Source organism: Scardinius erythrophthalmus, assembly GCF_964197995.2.
Source record: "Scardinius erythrophthalmus genome assembly, chromosome: 15".
In the NCBI taxonomy this organism is placed as follows: domain Eukaryota; kingdom Metazoa; phylum Chordata; class Actinopteri; order Cypriniformes; family Leuciscidae; genus Scardinius; species Scardinius erythrophthalmus.
Window position 1 is genome coordinate 39,856,144 of NC_138235.1, and position 20,923 is coordinate 39,877,066.

The 20,923-nt window shown below is 38.5% G+C and overlaps 1 protein-coding gene across 1 annotated transcript in view; it reads right to left on the reverse strand.

Moving 5' to 3' along the window:
* Nucleotides 1-7,081: 7,081 nt before the first annotated feature.
* Nucleotides 7,082-20,923, reverse strand: part of LOC308703262 (atrial natriuretic peptide receptor 2) — a gene marked incomplete at both ends in the record, with an annotated part of 22,295 nt that continues 8,453 nt past the window's right edge. The window contains 12 exons of the mRNA XM_081386583.1: nucleotides 7,082-7,279; nucleotides 9,236-9,327; nucleotides 10,627-10,725; nucleotides 12,030-12,182; nucleotides 14,198-14,337; nucleotides 14,782-14,869; nucleotides 15,789-15,882; nucleotides 16,375-16,494; nucleotides 17,322-17,423; nucleotides 17,532-17,580; nucleotides 17,649-17,787; nucleotides 20,742-20,863. Coding sequence (XP_081242709.1) covers nucleotides 7,082-7,279; nucleotides 9,236-9,327; nucleotides 10,627-10,725; nucleotides 12,030-12,182; nucleotides 14,198-14,337; nucleotides 14,782-14,869; nucleotides 15,789-15,882; nucleotides 16,375-16,494; nucleotides 17,322-17,423; nucleotides 17,532-17,580; nucleotides 17,649-17,787; nucleotides 20,742-20,863 — 1,396 coding nt within the window. The remainder of the gene's footprint in view (nucleotides 7,280-9,235; nucleotides 9,328-10,626; nucleotides 10,726-12,029; nucleotides 12,183-14,197; nucleotides 14,338-14,781; nucleotides 14,870-15,788; nucleotides 15,883-16,374; nucleotides 16,495-17,321; nucleotides 17,424-17,531; nucleotides 17,581-17,648; nucleotides 17,788-20,741; nucleotides 20,864-20,923) is intronic.

Below are 20,923 nucleotides of genomic sequence, written 5' to 3' on the forward strand. Positions count from 1 at the left end.
TTTTTTTCAAACAAAATTTTTATTTTTTATTAATATTTGTTTGATTATTTAATTATTATTTTTAGGCCTGACACTGTATTTTTGGTAAGATCTAAAAAAACATTAAAAAAAAAAAACATTAATCTGTACACAAAAACCCTCATGAAGACCAGCTGAGATCTGGAGTCAGACCGAATCAACGCCAGAAATGTGTTTAGAATTTATTGTATAATGTTTGTAGTAACACTTTACAATAAGGTTCATTAGTTAACATTTGTCATCTTAGTTAATATTAATTTCAACATTTAATGCACTGTAAAGTAACAATGAACAGCTGTATTTTTTATTTTCATTTTGAAATATATATTTCTCAAACAAAAAGGTTATATTTCAGAAATTATTCTTCTTTAGATCTGCCCCTGTATTTCTGCTACACTATGAGGCCAGTAGGTGGTGTAGTGCACTAGATATACACACTACACTGGGCCATATTAGACATTCTCTGACTGGGCTTGTGTGGAGATCTGAGGAAATAACGTGGAATATTCCAGCATGCCTGTAATTTATGTGTTCTGTGTGTTCAAAAGACAATAAATACTGTAAGACAAAAATTAAACAAGTCTTAGAAATGTAATACAAAGAAAATCACTGTCAAAAGGTCGCCATTATTTAGTTAATGTTGGAAGTGTGGTTGTGTGCACTCTTAAAGCTCTCATTGGTGCCAGTGTTATTTTAGTATCATTGAGATACGATTGTTTTTAGTTAAACTCAGTTATTTTATTGTGTTTTGACATTTTTTTTTCTTTTTTTTTAAACCAACGTACGAGTGTATACTGTAGCCTACGTCACGTTCCTGAGGCGCGAATCTCAGGCATTTAAATTTCAACGGTTATTTTGACGGTCCGCTGAGGAGAATCTGTTTCAGCTTTACTTATTTTAGTATAAAGTTAAATAAAATGGAAATGAGATGCTACTTTGACAACTGGCTGGAAGAAAAATAAGGTTTTTATACATTTTATTTCAGTTAACGTATGTTTTGTATTTAACTTTAGTTGGCTATATACAACACAGCAACTTTGGTTCAGCTTCTTTTTTTTCTTTTTTTTAGTTTCAATACGAGTTGTATTTCTTGATAACGTTCTTGATGTTTCATTAAATGTTTCGTTTCGTTTTCAGGCTTCTTTTAAAGCTCCAGTCGAAGGTTTTCTAGAGAACCAGAGAACTGTGTTTGAGGTAAGCCAGATCTCTGTTTTATGAAGGTCATCCTCACTCACGCTCGTGTAGTTTGTGTATCTCCGAGGCTTTCATCATGTGTCTGTTTCTCGTGTTCGCTCTCAGTGATGTTAATGAAATGATTGAGTGAATGGCTCTTTTGTGCCCGTGCGGTGCTCACGCATTTCATTAGCGAGACCCTTCAGACGGCCTGATTATTCCTCTTTGCCCTAGTCTCTTTCACATTTATAATCAGTGTGTGTGTGTGTGTGTGTGTGTGTGTGTGTGCGCGTTGGTCACGTCTGCAGAGAGAAACTGCACATGTAGAACCGAGGTGTGTGTTTATGATGCTATAAAACTGATCTACAAAGAAGAAAATAACTCATGTCGTTTCACAAACAATATGGACAGTTATTTTGTTGATTAATTGCACTCATCAGCAATGATTAGTCTCTTCTGCTCACCAACGCTACATTTGTTTGATAAAAAATACAGTAAAAACAGTGAAATATTATTACAATTTTAAATACGGTAACTATTTGAATATATTTTAAAATGTAGGTAATTTGCTGCTGTATTTATGATGTTTAAAAGTACGAAATAAATTACACATCTAGTTGAAATATATATTTTTAAATGCTAACACATTCTTCAAGAGTTTCATTCTTTCATTTAGAGGCTTCAAACTGTAGTGTAATCATTACAGATGAAGATGCTTTATGATGATTTTGTGAATCTGCATCAGCTGCAGTCGACATGTGTGACGGACTTAGCAGCCTGTCTGTCTGTCTCTCTTTCTGTCTGTCTATCTGTCTCTCAGTCTGTGATAATTAAACACATGCATCACAGTCATTTGCTGAAGAGGTTCTCATTCAGATCAACACCTGAGTCCATATTCTCTCTCTGTAACCCAGATGCTGTGTATCCCTCTCTTCACCATGCCTTCATTTATAATATATGTGAATATAAAATGTTTAAGTTTAAGTTCAAGTTCAAATTTATTTGTATAGCACATTTAAAAACAACCACAGTTGACTAAAGTGCTTAACAATGTCAGGATACACACAAATATACTGTACAAAAACAAACAGTAGAGAATGTCACAGTAGCAAAACTCAACTCGAAATGAAAGCTAAGGAATACAGGTGGGTCTAAGCAACGACTTAAAAACTGTTCTTATATGAACTGGTAGACTTTTCCAGAGATTAGGACCAGCCACTGAGAAGGCTCGCTCACCTTTATTTTTTAACCTAGATCGAGGAACATCTGATTGGACAACCTCAGTGCTTTGACAGGAGAGCGGACGTGTAAAAGCTCTGATAAATAAGAGAGCCAACCCATTCAAAATCTTAAAAACAAGCAATAAAATCTTCAAATCAATCCTGAAATGGACAGAAGCCAGCGGAGCGAGGCTAATGTGCTCACGCTTTTTAGTCCCAGAGTTAGGCGCCGAGCTGCTGCATTCTGGACTAACTGTAGACAATGAAGAGATGACTGATCCAATCCAACATATAAAGAATTACAATAGTCTAGTCTAGACATAATAAAAGCATGGATTCATCTTTCAAAATCCTTGCGCGGCAGGTAGGGTTTTAGCCAACAGTCTCAGCTGGAAGAAACTGGCTTTTACAACAGAACTAATCTGATTTTAAAATTTAAAAGCACTGTCAAATATCACACGAGATTCTTGGTAAATGGACGAAAGTGTGAACCTAAACCAAGAACGTCTACACAGGCACTTAAATCCCCAGGACAACCAAATACAACAACCTCAGTCTTATTTTCATTTAGACAGAGAAATTCCTTATCCATCCATATCTTTAAATCTCTCAGGCAGGTAAGCAATGGCTGAATTGAAACTTTGTCATTTGTTTTGACGGGCAAATAGATTTGTACATCATCCGCATAACAATGGAAGGGGATATATATATTTTTTAAATGGACCCCAAGGGCAGCATGTACAACGAAAACAGCATGGGTCCCAATATGGACCCTCGGGGGACGGCAACAAGTAAGAGGAGCAGCAGATGAAGAAAATTCACAGAGGTGAACAGAAAAACTCCTATCTGTCAAGTACGATTGGAACCATCTAAGGGCTGAGTCCTTTATGCCAACACACTGTTCAAGTCGGGATAAAAGGATCGAGTGGTTGAGCGTGTCAAAGGCCGCAGTCAAATCCAAAAGCACTAATACAGTAGAGTTACCCGAGTCAACAGCTAGCGGGCTGTTTACACCTGGCCACTTAATGCGTTTTCTCAGATCGGATAGCTATCTGATTTATCTATTTACACCTGGTCACATAAATGTGTTTTTGCTAAACGGATTTAAATCCGATCTTCAATTCCCGCGCTATATGCAGATTTAATAGAGTTCACGTCACCGAAAGCAACAGATATGAGAGGCATTTTATTGATCATCAGCTAAAATTTCTAAATCAAAGAGCGCAATAAGAGAGAGCGGCAACAGCCCTGGAAGATCATTTCATTTCTTTACTTTTAATGATGATGATTGTGTGTTAAGCGTCTGCGACTTACTTTCACTTTGATCTCCGATAGTTTGCACGTTGGCTTAATGAATAGATGCTCAGCTGCTCGTCTGCGGTGATGCGTGTTGCAGTAGCGGCTTCATATCTGGCTATAACATGACATATAGCCTAACACACGCTCTCACACGCTTATTTATTAGCATTTCTGGGAGGAGTAAAATTTACATATGTGGTTTCAACAACCAGATGCATTTACACTTGTCCAGTTTCGTCTGAAATGCGGCCCAGACCTCCTCCTGAAGTGGTTTGAGAGATCGGATTCAAATCCGTCTCGAATGCGTTTCGGAGGGCATTTACATCTGGTCTTCTCACGATCAGATAGCTATCCCATCACAGAACACGCATGAAGTGGCCAGTTGTAAACAGCCCCTCGAAGATCGTTAAAAACTCTTAACAGTGCAGTTTCGGTTCTGTGACGGGGCTTAAACCCAGACTGGGGTTTTTCATAAATACTACAATCATCTAAAAATGATTAAAGTTGATACAAAACCAAGATTTTCGATAAAAAGGGAAGTTTAGAGATAGGTCTAAAGTTATCCAGAATTGAAGGATCCAGATTCAAAAGTTTGGGGTCAGTAAGATTTTAATGTTTTTGAAAGAGTCTCTTCTGCTCACCAAGACCATTAATTATCATTAATTTGATAGAAAATACTGTAAAAATTGTAAAATAATATTACAATTTAAATCATCTGTTTTCTATGTGAATATATAGTAAAGTAATTTATTCCTGTGATCAAAGCTGAATTTTCAGCATCATTACTCCAGTCTTCAGTGTCACATGATCCTTCACAAATCACTCCAATATGATGATCAAGAAACATTTATGATTATTATCAATGATTTGTTTTGTGGAAACCATGATACATTTTATTTTTCAGGGTTCTTTGATGAATGGAAAGTTTAAACAGCATTTATTTGAAATATAAATATTTTGTAAGATTATGAATGTCTTTACTGTCACTTTTGATGCATCCTTTACTCTGAATAAAAATATTAATTTCTTTAAAAGCACAAAATCTTACTAAGCTCAAACTGAGTTTCATAATATAAAATGACATGAAAATAAATTTCACCTATCACTGGGATATCACCATCATTATGGGCATTTGTTTTTTATTATTATTAATAAATATACAAGTACTTCACTACGATTATTGAATATTTCGCAATTGTTCTGATGCTACAAACACTGACTGATCAAACGAGAAAATACAGAAGAAAAATGCTGAGTTATTAAAGTCTAATCAATAATAAACATCAGCTAAACTACAGTTCATTTCTATATTGAAGTATTTTACTGTCATTAATGATAAAACAGGACACAAACCTCTAACTCTATATTTACTCTTAAATACAAAGGTTCTATATAGAACTCTAGGATTCTTGAATCAATTTTAAAATACTCTTTATGCCAAAAACACTTTCATGTAAATTTTTACTTTCATGTTATTTCAATTGTTTTCTTGTGATAAAGTATGTTAATTTAAAAATTATTAAAATGAATGAATTAAAACTAAATCCATAAAATGATGCCCTGATGGGAACCCATAAAAGGTTCTATATGTAAGCGCCTGATAGAACCCTTTATGATTCTATTTAGAACCTTTTCTTCTGAGGACAGACTTCCTGTTGCTAAACTACAGAAGTGTGTTCATGAAAACAAAGGTTCTATTTAGAACTTTAGGGTTCTTGACTCAATTTTAAAATACGAGTGATTATGCCAAAAATATTCTATATAAGGAGAAATGACTTAGAATAACACTTTCATGTTTAACCGGTTATTTTAATTGTTTTTTAGTGATAAAGTATGTTTACGAGCTGCTTAATTCATAAAAAAATTATTCAAATGAAACATAAATCAAAATGAATGAATTAAAACTAAATCCATAAAATGATGCCCTGATGGGAACTAGGCATGTGCCGGTATCAACTTTTCATGCTGCGATTAATTGATTGAGCTTTTACCACGGTATACGGTATTATCACGATATTTTAATTGCTCAAGAGAAATGGATGGATTGGTGGGGGGGGGGGGTGTAGAAAAAAAACTACTTGCATTACAATAGTGATTGTCAAAACATTTGGTAACTAAATAGAATTTTACACAATTTTCACGCTTTCAATTCTTGGGATTTGATTTCAATCTTGATTCAGTATTGACTTTTTGGATAAATATTAGGTAGGCTACAGTAGATAGACGTTAATTTTTCTCAAGAAAAAATATATCTCACATAATGCTGTAAACATACAGAGAGCTGGTATTATTAAAGGTTAAAAATTAACTAATTAAATTAAATATAATTTGGTTTCATTATAATAACAATTATGACACAAGTAAAAATATAATACAAATGTAATATAGTGCACATATTTAGCAAAATACTCCTCTCTATAGCTATTTTTTTTCTAGTCAACTAACGTGTTGGTCATTAAATGGCTTTCCTGAGGTAAATGTAACGTTCTGTGACATAATTGTTCACCTGCAGTTTTATTGACCTCTTTCCGTGGTTGAAAAACACTGAATGATCGATATTATGTATGAGGCATATATACCTTTCGGTAAGTTGTAGCCTACTGTATCTTTAAATAAAAAGTAACAGATGATCGGTTTACTTGAACTGAGGCGCTACAGTGATCTGTGTCAAGTCACATTTACAAGCACCAAAACAGTATTTATTGTCTGAATTTTGTAATAAAATGGACAGAACATGAGAGCTGAGAATTGTTTTCATACCATAATAACCTGCTCTGTCTAGTCTGTCGGTCTCCGTGTCCTCTTTGCTCCGCGATTTTTCTCTGCGTGAGATACTGCATGTGGCGCGAGAGCGTTTGAAAAGTGTAAATTGCGTGAGTCTCACGCTGAATGCGCATTGACAGCTCTGCTTTTAGAAGGGGGATAAATCGTCGGCAGCGTTCCTCCTTCCGCCATGCTTCTTCTCCATGTGAGGATTGTTTACATTAGACTAGAGTGCGCACTGCGCCGCATGCACACTGTGCTACATGTGGGGATTGTTTACATCAGAGTGCGCACGTGTTTCGCGCAGCATACGCATTGTTTGTTTAAGCGGTTGATGGAAAATAAGCTAATGCGCGTTCTATAAATTCTGATCTATTATTTTTCACGGTATTTTGAAGTGCCCACGATAACAATATCGTGCATATTCATTACCGCGATTTATCGCATTACCGAATACCGGCACATGCCTAATGGGAACCCATAAAAGGTTCTATATATAAGCGCCTGATAGAACCCTTTATGATTCTATTTAGAACCTTTTCTGCTGCTAAAGTACAGAAGTGTGAAAAAAAATGAATTAAAAGAAGAAGTGTTCATGCATATGAGTGTCAGTTTGCGTCACACAGGAGGCCAGTGCTGTCAGAGCTGCTGAGGACTCCTGGGATACTGGTGTAATCCTCTTTCTGTAGTTCTGGGACGCTCACGGGTCTCTCAAGCTCCTGAGGCGTCAAGACTTTCTTGGCATCTTTACTGGGAGCTGAAGAGTGTTTCCCTTCCAGCCAGTACGTCACCATGTCACCTTTACCCTGAGAAAACACAAGTCAAGTTTATTTGTATAGCGCTTTTCACAATACACAATGTTTACAGTGTTACGATATTTTACAAAATATTTGAAACGTAACGTTTCATATACAATGTTACAATGTTTCAATTACAATGTTAAAATTGTTATAGTGTTTTTGAAACATTGTAAACATTGTAATTGAAACAATTTAACATGGTAACTTATTTGAAACATTGTATTTGAAACATTGTGAACTGCAACATTTTCCAAATTAAATGTTACAATGTTTAAAATACAGTGTTTACAGTTACAATTCTTTACAAGGTCACACTGTTTCAAACACAATGTTAAAATGTTTTTAAATTTAATGTTTACAATGTTATGATTTTTACAATGTGTTTGAAACATTGTGAGCCTTGTAAAAATTTTAACTGTAAACGCTGTATTTGAAACATTGTAACATTTAATTTGGAACATGTTCCAATGTTCACAATGTTTCAAATACAATGTTTCATAGGTTACCATGTTAAATTGTTTGAAACTGTAATTATGTAAATATTGTAAACATGTAACGTTGTAACATGTTTCATATACAATGTTACAATGTTTCAAATACAATGTTACGTTTCAATTACAACGTTACAATTTTTACAGTGTACTTGAAACATTGTAAACATTTGAAACATTGTGAACATTGCAACATGTTTTAAATTCAATGTTACAATGTTTCAGATAGTGTTTACAGTTACAATGTTACAAGGCTCACAATGTTTTAAACACAATGTTACAATGTTTTAATATAATGTTTACGATGTTACGATTATTACAATGTATTTGAAACATTAACACTGAAAACATGTATTTGAACATTGTAAACCTTTGAAATACTGTAACTATGTAAACATTGTATTTGAAACATTGTATGCATTGCAATACTGTATTTGAAACACTCACGTTGTATTTGAAATATCTGAAATATTGCAAACATTGTTACTTGTTTCAAATACAACATTACAATGTTTCAATTACAATGTTCCAATTTTCACAATGTATTTGAAACATTGTAAACGTATTTTAAAAACAATGTAACATTTTAAACATTGTGAACATGTTTCAAAAACAATGCTACAATGTTTCAAATACAGTGTTACAAAGGTTTAAATACAATGTATGCAATGTTTCAAATACAACTATTTAAAGCAGCTTCACAGAATACCATGATGCTAATCTTTATAATATCTAAATACCTCCACGCATTAGGTTGCATTTAGCAGATAACATCAAACCGGTAATATAGTTACATTTTAAAATATTATAAACAATTAAGCAGAGATTTGCTATATAGCATATATTGCTTTACATCGCTAAAATTGGATGTACTATATATATATCCAACTTTAAACATAGAGCTGGGCAATATTATTATTAGCTAGCCTATTCGTTATTAATATTAATTTAATGAATTAATTTGATGTAATAATTTGTTATGTGGTGATATTGAGAATTATGAAGCCTGTGAGGTTTTGTTTGATTTATAACAATTTGGTGCAGTGGCAAACATAATTACTGACGGTTTTCATACACAAGAAAAAAATCAGTGATGATTGTTTACTAATGCAATCCATAATAAATAAAATATTCAATTAAAGCATTTTGGTTACACTTTATTTTAAGGTGTCATTGTTACAGTGTAATTATATATTTAAGTACTGAGTAATATTAAGCAACTACATGTACTTACTATAGGGTTAGGGTAGGATTAGGGTTTGGTTGAGGGTTAGTTCATGTAATTATGCATAATTTACTGTTATTACTATGGTAAGTACATGCAACAAGGACACTGTAAAATAAAGTGTTACCAGCATTTTCTCCAACAAAAACAAAAGCTTAATTATTACATTAAACAGAAAAGCTTATTAAATTCAGTACAAGAATGCACTTCTAGTGAGTGTGGCGTTAGAACAGGAGTGTGTCTCACCTTGACCTGTAACACACCTCTGCAGGTGAGTGTGTATCCGCCGATCTCCTCCAGCAAGTAAAACACACTGGAGCTGCACTGGATCTTCAGCGCTACAGACAAACCCAATATTAAAGATGCAACACCGCATTTATGTATATTTTCGATGAGGAGTACAAATGTGAACATCTGCATTAAATTATAGCTGTCAAGTCACATTTATTTATACAGCACAGCTGTACAGAGATAACAGGAAAATAATGTCAAACTCTGTTGAGTTTGTTTCTAGAAGAAAATAGCATCACAGTCCAGCTTAAGTAAGTTCAGTGATGGTTCATTTTTGTTGTTAAAAAGTTACAATTTAGTTCATTTATATATATAAATGAACCACTCTGAAGCCACTCTGGAGAAAATCGTGACAGTTTAATGCTAATCTTGGGAAACGAAGCCTTACTTCGATGACAGAGAAACAATCGGGAGTTATTTCTCAATAAACTAAAAGTACATAACGGTTCAAAATGTTGACGTCAGTAAGATTTTTTTAATGAAATTAATATTTTTATTCAACAAGGATCGATGCGTTAAATTGATCAAAAGTGACAGTCAAGGGTTTACACTTGTTAAAAAAAATTCAACTTTCAACTTTGTTCATCAACTAATTCTGCATAAAATGTATCATGGTTTCCACAAAAATATGAAACGGTTTTCAACAGCAAATCGGCATATTAAAATGAATTCTCATCATGAAGGATCATGAAGACTGGAGTAATGATGCTAAAAGTTCAGCTTTGATCACAGGAATAAATTACACTTTACTATGACATAGAAATCAGATAGCCTATGTTAAATTGTAATAATATTAGTTTTTACTGTATTTTTTGATCAAATAAATGCAGAAGAGAATTAAAAATCTCACAGACCCCAAACTTTTGAACAGTAGGCTAGTGTACAATAGTGCATTTACTATAATTAAGGTAGTTTGGGAAAAGTCACTGACTAATAATTACAGGCGAGTTGAGAGCACAAATCACAAAATATTTAGTGGTCATGAAAATGTATTCATATTAATGATGCATTCACCTCATAAATCATGACACACTCTAGCACAGAATAGTGCATGTAAGTTCATGTGCATGCTTTTAAAATTAAAAAGTATTGGTATCGATATCGGCGATACTGGCCCTGTGTTTACTTGGTATCAGATCGATGCTGAATTTTGCAGTATCGCCCACCCCTAGTGCACATGCGTATTATGTGTTCAGTCGAAAGGTATGCATGTTTGAATATATATGTGTGCAGGCACGTGGTCTTTCTTTACAAAGTGACATTGCCAAATTACTTGTCTGGCATGCAAAATAAAACTGAACTTTCTGCTGCTGAAACGGCATTTCGTGACCTGATGTGTTTCTCACCTTCGCTGGTGGACTCCATACGGGACGCTGTGTTCACCGTGTCTCCAAACAGACAATATCTCGGCATCTTAGTTCCCACAACTCCTGCTACAACTGGACCTGAAGACGGCATCAGAGAGATCCAGATGAAGCCAGACTCACAAACTCATCAACAACTGAGCTGTGAGTTATTTCTGGCTTCATTCAGATACTAGTCAACATTTGAAGTGGATCAAAACCTTTCATCAAAGTTATACGTGAATATTGAACAATACCCGTTCTTGTCTCAGGACAACTTTGATGAACTTTCTTAACCCCTTCAAATGTTGACTAGTGGATTATAGCTCTTAAAAAATATGTTGAATTAGTTTTTATTTTTGTATTTTCATGAATTGCAGTTATAAAACGTATATGTTTAGATGTAAAGGCTTGTAGCGTGGAGGATTCATGCAGTCAAAATAGTTGAGCTTAAATTTAAGATTTATTATATTGCATATAAAATACCCATCCATCTGGTTTAAACAGTTTTAATATAACCCAATACACTTAATGCAAAGCATATATGTCAGTCATACATAACTGGAAATAGTATAGTTTATTATTATTATATAGATGCATCTATTTGATTTTATTTAAATAATCATTAATATTTACATTTTATTTTAAAATTATGGACATGGTAAAATGTGACTAGCTTTAGAACAAGCAACGTTCTTAAAATGTATGAGATTAAAACACATTCGATTTATTGATGATCAGTATATAAAGCTGGTTATTGTTTATTAGTACGATTACATTTTTCATTTATGTATGACTTTAAATATGCAACACATTGAGTGTATTAGTTTGTTTGTGCCAAAACTAAAACAAATAAATGGAAATATGCAATTCAAATACATAAATTGGTAACACTTTACAATAAGGTTCATTGGTTAACTACAGTAGTTAGCATGAACTAAGAATGAACTGCACTTATACAGCATTTATTAATCTTAGTTAATATTAATTTCAACATTTACTTGTACATTATTAAAATCAAAGGTTGTATTTTATTTAGTGTAAAGTTTAAGAGGTCCATCTATCACTGTTTTACATGTTCATAGAGTTAGTTTGTGGAGTAAATATATAGGCTATAATCTGTGTGTTTACACTGCCTTTTTTAAAATGGCAGATGCTGGTGTTTCGCGTGCGTTCGGCCAATCAGCGAACACTAACGTCACTGTAGTTCCTATAGCGCTGGTTTAGACCGACTCTGAAGGAGGAGTAAATCAGTTCCTCCAAAAGGAGTTCCTTGAACTAAAATCGTTCCTTGTTCCTGCGGTGCGAACACTCCAAAATCCGGTAACTTCCGCCAATAGTTCTAGGAACTATGAAAAGGATCCTCCAGTGCGAAAGCCCCTATAGATTGCAGGTTTACTGTGGACCTGAGTGTATTCCAGCGCGGATCTGGAGTTGTGTTTGCGGTCTGTGAGGGATCCTGAAGGTCTTGCACACGGACACCAGGTCCAGAGCCATGCTGGCGATCTCAGACGCGTGCAGGATCCCGTTCTCGCTCGGGACACCGGACACCACCATATCTGCAGCACACAAACACTCACTGAATCAACAAACCTCATTCAGAAACTATATTCATTTACACTCATAGTAAAGGGGTGGTATTATTCCCCTTTTTCACAAGATGTACAATAAGTCTCTGATGTCCCCAGAGTGTGTATGTGAAGTTTTAGCTCAAAATACCCCACAGATGTTTTTTTACAGCATGTCAAAATTGTCCCTTTTTGAGGGTGAACAACGCGTCGTTTCGTGACACGCACTGAAATGTCAGAAACTGTTCTGCCTTTTATGTTCAAACCGGAGACAAAGATGGAGAGACTCAAGAAGTGACGACATGTGGAAGCAACACAACGTTTCTGAATGGTTAGTTGATGAATGAATGTTGCTGATGTGGAGTTAACTATCTTCAGGTCTTTGATTAGCATATTCTGTCATGATAATCTATAAATGGCTCATGTGGGAACTGATGTAAGATGCATACAGTGACATGCTATTGCATTTGTGTTACGAACTGTATTGCATGTGAAAAGACGGATGCGGCCACTTGAGCTTGAACTCACAAATGTGCTCGACTACAACAACTCTTCCTCTTCTCAACATGCTCTGCGTGTTCTGGGCAGGGTTTATGTAAATTTTAGGGTTGGTGATGTCACTAACCCGGGTTTATGTAAATTTTAGGGTTGGTGATGTCACTAACCCGAGGTTTATGTAAATTTTAGGGTTTGTGATGTCACTAACCCGGGTTTATGTAAATTTTAGGGTTGGTGATGTCACTAACCCGGGGTTAATGTAAATTTTAGGGTTTGTGATGTCACTAACCCGGGGTTAATGTAAATTTTAGGGTTGGTGCGGTCACTAACCTAGGGTTAATGTAAATTTTAGGGTTAACCCGGGAGGAATGTGGTGTAGTCTCTACCAGCCGTTTGTTGTAGTCCTTAAAAAGCGATTTCTTTAAAAGCAAATATCTCCCTTTGCTCTGAACTTTGAGCGTTGTAACTTTGCAGATGTTGTTTATGCTCAAACAGCAACATTACACACTAACTAAAGTTAGAAAAGTCAAATCATAATCAACCACCCCTTTAAGGCGAGACACTTCAGGCAAAAACAGTGTTTTTTCATGCATTTGTCAATTTTGAGATTTTGGGCTTTTCATAAAGTGTTTTTTCAGACTAGTGGAAAGAAAACACCCAAAATAATACACTTCTTTTAGAGCACTTTATCTATTTGCATCTGTAGATGACACTATATATCTTTAAATGCCGTTTTCTCAAAACGAATTTTTCCTCCTACAATGAGACAGAAATCTCCACTTCAGTAGCTTTACACACACCACACTTTACAGTTTTATTCTCATCTATATTCTGAAGGTTTTTACTGAGAGATTTGTCCATATATAATTTTCCTGATTTTATACTACATTTTATTCCTAAAAAATTGTGAAAATGTTTGGCTGTTGACAGTATTTTCTGATTTATGAAGTGATACAGAGAAATCCAAAATCCCCTCTGAAAAAATAAAACAAGAATTTTGAACCTGACTTCATCAAATGTTCAGATTTCTTTGTGTTCTACAAATGTATGCAAATTAGTTCATAGAAAACTTGTAATACAAAAAATGTTTGCAATTATCAATGTAATCAATCAACTGGTGAAGTATTCACCTGGGGTGTCTCTAGGAAGGTATTAACTACTGGGAAAGAAACTAGCCAAAACTGATAATTTACTGTCCCTCCTCGTGTTGCTATTGGCTGGGAACCAAAAAAGATTGGACCCCATTGACCTTTACTGTATGGACAAAAAGACATTTTTCAAAATATCTTTTATGTTCCACAAAAGAAAGAAAGTGATAATGAAAGTTTGCACACACACACACACAAAAAAGATATATAATAGTATTATAGTTGTTTCTTGCATATATATATATATATATATATGCAGAATAACTTATTTTCAACCCTCATTCTGAACCTCTGTTTGAAATGATCAGTTTCATTAACGAGCGGCTCCTTGTCAGTAATTATGATTGGCTGATGACATACATGCATCGCCGATGGTTTCCACTTTATAAACATCATAGTTGTCGATGATCTCGTCAAAGGTGGTGTAGAGTTTGTTGAGGAAGTCGACCACCTGGTAAGGAGTGCTAGTGCTGGACAACTGAGTGAATCCCACAATATCACTGAGAAAACCAAGGGAAGACACAAAACAGTCAGAGTTTGAGTTAGTCAAGTTTGATTAAAAATAATTAGTTGCACTTTAAAATAAGGTCCCATTAGTTAATGCATTAGTAGCAAACATGAACTAACAATGAGCAGTATTTTAGGAGAACTAGGAGAAACACTGGAGGAAAACACAACCAAACATCAATGAGAATCGACAGAGACTGAGGGAGAACACAGGGAATGTGTTCAAAGAACAATAACAAGATAATTAATTACACACAGCTGAACCAAATGAACTAATGATGATGGTGACTACGGAAACAAAGGAGTGGCGGGAAACGTAACAAATGCAAACAGAAAGTCCAAAACACAAACTGACATGTAACAGTGTGTGTGTGTTTTTGTATGTGTCTGAGAATGTGTGTGTGTGTGTGAGAGAGAGTGTGTGTGTGAGTGTTTACCTGAAGAACACGGTGGCGCTGACATAACTCTGGGCTTGCATCGGTTTTCCCTGTCGCAGGTCATCAGCCACTTGTTTAGGCAGCATACCTGAAACACACACACACACACACTCACCTGCTGTAAAACTCAGAAACACTCTGACGTACAACACTGAAACACTCATGATCTCACTGGCGTTATGATACTGTAAAGTTTTAGGATTAGGATCAGGGTTTAAAGACAATAATATTGAGGAATGTTATCGATTTAACTGCACTGACAGTTTTTTGACTCCGCCCACTCTCTTCTGATTGGCTGTGATTTTAAATTGATTTAGTTATGAGTGCAGTGCGCTTGCAGAGATACTCCACCCACACTTCTGATTGGCTGTGATTTTGGACTGATTTGGTTATGAGTGCAGTGCGCTTGCAGAGAGACTCCACCCACACTCTCTTCTGATTGGCTGTGATTTTGGATTGATTTGGTTGTGAGTGCAGTGCGCTTGCAGAGAGACTCCGCCCACACTCTCTTCTGATTGGCTGTGATTTTAGATTGATTTGGTTATGAGTGCAGTGCGCTTGCAGAGAGACTCCACCCACACTTCTGATTGGCTGTGATTTTGGACTGATTTGGTTATGAGTGCAGTGCGCTTGCAGAGAGACTCCACCCACACTCTCTTCTGATTGGCTGTGATTTTGGATTCATTTGGTTGTGAGTGCAGTGCGCTTGCAGAGAGACTCCGCCCACACTCTCTTCTGATTGGCTGTGATTTTGGATTGATTGTGTTGAGTCTTGTACTGTAGTTGCGTCGCATCTGGGATGGACAGACAAACTGCTTGTCGCTGTAATCTTATCGCATCGCTCTGGTTAGGACACGCTGTTACAACTGAAACTGAATTGATTACCTTTGCAACATTGATGCTGTTATTGAATTGTTCCGGTCCGTCACACATCTCTTGGTATTTTGTGATATTGTGTGTTTGACCTCACGTGACATACACTATTAGTAACATTAGTGTTAGTTTACTGTAAAGCAGTCTGTCGGTCTTCTGTTTCTCCAGCATCAGATCTTGCGTTCGTTCACCAACCAGAACCTCCAGATGTTTACTGTACTTCTCCATCTACACACACACACAGGTTTGTTATTATTGTAAGGACATTTTATGTACGTTCAGCTCTACTTATGAGGGCCAAATGTACTCACTTATATAATATAATATATTGACGAATGACTAATAAGAACAATTTACACTTGGGTAACATTAGGTTTATAAATTATTTGCACAGGTTTCTGTAAAGGTTATGTTTGTATGTGTGTGTGAGAGAGAGAGAGAGAGAGAGAGAGGGGGGGGGGAGGGTTTGTGTGTGTGTGTGTGTGTGTGTGTGTGTGTGTGTGTGTGTGTGTGTGTGTGTGTGTGTGTGTGTGTGTGTGTGTGTGTGTGAAAAAGTATGTGTGTGTGTGAGAGAGTGTGTGTGTGTGTGTGTGAGAGAGACAGAGAGAGAGTGTGAGTGTGTGTGTGAGAGAGACAGAGAGAGAGTGTGTGTGTGTGTGTGTGTGTGTGTGTGTGTGTGTGTGTGTGTGTGTGTGTGTGTGTGTGTGTGTGTGGACTGACCAGCTCCATCATCATGTCGACAGGACTGACTTTATGTGGGTTGATTTTGTTGACAAACTTGCGGATCTGCTCAAAGGTGGGCCGGTGGGCGGCGTTATGAGCACGGCATCGACGAATCAGCTGAGCATGAAAACAGGATGAAAGGAGGAGAAACAGAGAGAGAGAAAGTAAAAATAAGTTTACATACGCTTGATTTTTAAAAAGGTTATACATAAGAATTTTCATGTATTAATCGCTTTTTTATTGCCAGTGTGTGAACAGCTTGTAACGAAAATTCAAAAACGAGACCTTACTGTACAAAGCCTGTATTCTGATTTGTATATGAAGGACTCAGGTTGTTTTTCCCGGGAAAATCAAAAGCATGTGTCGTTTATGCTCCCGAGAGTCTCTCTACCGTTCAGTGACACATGAAACTAATGCTTATACAATGTTCAGGAATAGAGCCGTTCTGTGCTGTAATGTCAATGTGTCGTGCAAAGAATACAGATTCATTCAAACTATAATCTCACATAGTCAGATCTATATAGTTTATAGTCTCAAATATACTTTATAATCAAACTATCATAACAGTGTGATTTTAATGAGCTCATTTGTCGACGGTGAATCAGAGTTGCTGAATATATATATAAATGATTTATCGGTGCACATCATTATTGCGTTAAATTCATGTTCCTGGTAATCTTGAATTAGAATAACAGTGACTTCTCTTCTCTGATGATGTGGGCGGGGCAACCTGTCACTCACATGAGATCCACCAATAGCAAACCACCACCATCCAATCAATTCCCAACAGACAAAATCAAGCCCCACCCACATTTGTTCTTGTTACAGAAACTGTTAAAAGTTTAAAAGTCCCAAAAATTAGTCTTCATTTTCTTGAAGTAATATATTTTTTCTTTTGTTTTGGGGTGAATGTTTTCATGAGACTCGTACAAGTTCACACACACCTCAGCGTATTCAGCAGGGCAGGGGCAAGTGCTGTCAGCTTTCCCCGAAATCAGCTCCGGCAGCGTAGGACACCAGCCACACTCCAGAGAGCCGTCATCCACCTGACACCCACACACAAACACACACACACAGACACACATGTTATTTGTCAATAGCTGGGATCAGACGATCAGTCAATAATCATGACAGACATTTACACACATGCTCACCGGCACTGGATCATTCCGGGTCGCAATCTCCAATAAGATTATTGAATAGCTGCAAATGAAAAACAATGAAAATCCATTATGATACTGTGTGTGTGAGTTTGAAGGATGTGTGTTTACCTGAACACGTCTCCGGCCAGCGTGGGCTCCTGGCTGCCGCTCTGGGCTTCAGGTGGAGTGTAAACCTCCTTCAGTCTCTGCTGGTACGTGGTGAGCGGCTCAGCGCAGTCCTCGCGCCGGAAAACCCACAGACAGTAATCTGCTCAAAGCACAGGTGAGTTACAGGCTGCACAGGTGAGTTACAGACAGCACAGGTGTGTTACAGATGGCACAGGTGAGTTACAGGCTGCACAGGTGAGTTACAGACAGCACAGGTGTGTTACAGACGGCACAGGTGAGTTACAGATGGCACAGGTGTGTTACAGACGGCACAGGTGAGTTACAGACGGTGGCACAGGTGTGTTACAGACGGTGGCACAGGTGTGTTACAGACGGCAGAGGTGTGTTATAGACGGCACAGGTGAGTTACAGACGGCACAGGTGTGTTACAGACGGCACAGGTGTGTTACAGACGGCACAGGTGTGTTACAGACGGCAGGGGAGTGTTACAGATGGCACAGGTGTGTTACAGACGGCACAGGAGTGTTACAGGTGGCACAGGTGTGTTACAGACGGCACGGGAGTGTTACAGGTGGCACAGGTGTGTTACAGACGGCAGAGGTGAGTTACAGACAGCACAGGTGAGTTACAGACGGCACAGGTGTGTTACAGACAGCACAGGAGTGTTACAGGTGGCACAGGTGTGTTACAGACGGCAGAGGTGAATTACAGACAGCACAGGTGAGTTACAGACAGCACAGGTGTGTTACAGACGGCAGAGGTGTGTTACAGATGGCACAGGTGAGTTACAGGCTGCACAGGTGAGTTACAGACAGCAACGGTGTGTTACAGACAGCACAGGTGTGTTACAGACAGCACAGGTGAGTTACAGACGGCACAGGTGAGTTACAGACGGCAGAGGTGTGTTACAGACGGCACAGGTGAGTTACAGACGGCAGAGGTGTGTTACAGACAGCACAGGTGTGTTACAGACAGCACAGGTGAGTTACAGACGGCACAGGTGAGTTACAGACGGCAGTGTGTACAGATGGCACAGGTGAGTTACAGACGGCACAGGTGTGTTACAGACGGCACAGGTGTGTTACAGACGGCACAGGTGTGTTACAGACAGCACAGGTGTGTTACAGACAGCACAGGTGAGTTACAGACGGCATAGGTGTGTTACAGACAGCACAGGTGTGTTACAGACAGCACAGGTGTGTTACAGACAGCACAGGTGAGTTACAGACGGCACAGGTGAGTTACAGACAGCACAGGTGTGTTACAGACGGCAGAGGTGTGTTACAGATGGCACAGGTGAGTTACAGGCTGCACAGGTGAGTTACAGACAGCAACGGTGTGTTACAGACAGCACAGGTGAGTTACAGACAGCACAGGTGAGTTACAGACGGCACAGGTGTGTTACAGACAGCACAGGTGTGTTACAGACAGCACAGGTGAGTTACAGACGGCAGAGGTGTGTTACAGACGGCACAGGTGTGTTACAGACGGCACAGGTGAGTTACAGACGGCAGAGGTGAGTTTCAGACGGCACATGTGAGTTACAGACAGCACAGGAGTGTTACAGACGGCACAGGTGAGTTACAGACAGCACACAAGTGTTACAGACAGCACAGGAGTGTTACAGACAGCACAGGTGTGTTACAGACGGCACAGGTGTGTTACAGACGGCACAGGGGAGTTACAGACGGCACAGGTGTGTTACAGACGGCACAGGTGTGTTACAGACGGCACATGTGAGTTACAGACAGCACAGGTGTGTTACAGACGGCACAGGTGTGTTACAGACAGCACATGTGAGTTACAGACAGCACAGGTGTGTTACAGACGGCACAGGTGTGTTACAGACAGCACATGTGAGTTACAGACAGCACAGGTGAGTTACAGACGGCACAGGTGTGTTACAGACGGCAGTGTGTACAGACAGCACAGGTGTGTTACAGACAGCACAGGTGAGTTACAGACGGCACAGGTGTGTTACAGACAGCACAGGTGTGTTACAGACAGCACAGGTGTGTTACAGACGGCACAGGTGTGTTACAGACGGCAGTGTGTACAGACGGCACAGGTGAGTTACAGACGGCACAGGTGTGTTACAGACAGCACAGGTGTGTTACAGACAGCACAGGTGAGTTACAGACAGCACAGGAGTGTTACAGACGGCACAGGTGAGTTACAGACAGCACAGGTGTGTTACAGACAGCACAGGTGAGTTACAGACAGCACACAAGTGTTACAGACAGCACATGTGAGTAACAGACAGCACAGGTGTGTTACAGACGGCACAGGTGTGTTACAGACAGCACAGGTGTGTTACAGACAGCACAGGTGAGTTACAGACAGCACACAAGTGTTACAGACAGCACATGTGAGTAACAGACAGCACAGGTGTGTTACAGACGGCACAGGTGTGTTACAGACGGCACAGGTGAGTTACAGACGGCACAGGTGTGTTACAGACGGCACAGGTGTGTTACAGACAGCACATGTGAGTTACAGACAGCACAGGTGTGTTACAGACGGCACAGGTGTGTTACAGACGGCACAGGTGTGTTACAGACGGCACAGGTGTGTTACAGACAGCACATGTGAGTTACAGACAGCACATGTGAGTTACAGACAGCACAGGTGTGTTACAGACGGCACAGGTGAGTTTCAGACGGCACAGGTGTGTTACAGACGGCACAGGTGTGTTACAGACAGCACATGTGAGTTACAGACAGCACAGGTGTGTTACAGACGGCACAGGTGTGTTACAGACAGCACATGTGAGTTACAGACAGCACAGGTGTGTTTCAGACGGCACAGGTGTGTTACAGACAGCACATGTGAGTTACAGACAGCACAGGTGAGTTACAGACGGCACAGGTGTGTTACAGACGGCACAGGTGAGTTACAGACGGCACAGGTGAGTTACAGACGGCACAGGTGTGTTACAGACAGCACACAAGTGTTACAGACAGCACAGGTGAGTTACAGACGGCACAGGTGTGTTACAGACAGCACACAAGTGTTACAGATGGCACAGGTGAGTTACAGGCTGCATAGGTGTGTTACATACGGCACAGGTGAGTTTGAGCAGTATGACAGTACCTGTGATCTTACAGACCCAGCGGTCGTCGATCACGCAGTTGGGTGATTTCAGCCGCCCGTGGCAGATCTTAAACTGATGCAGGTACGACATGCCACGAGCGATGTCTGTCGCAAAGGAGAACCTGCAAACACACACAGACTTACATTTGTTATTTTATATATGTGTTGTTTTGTGAGTGTGA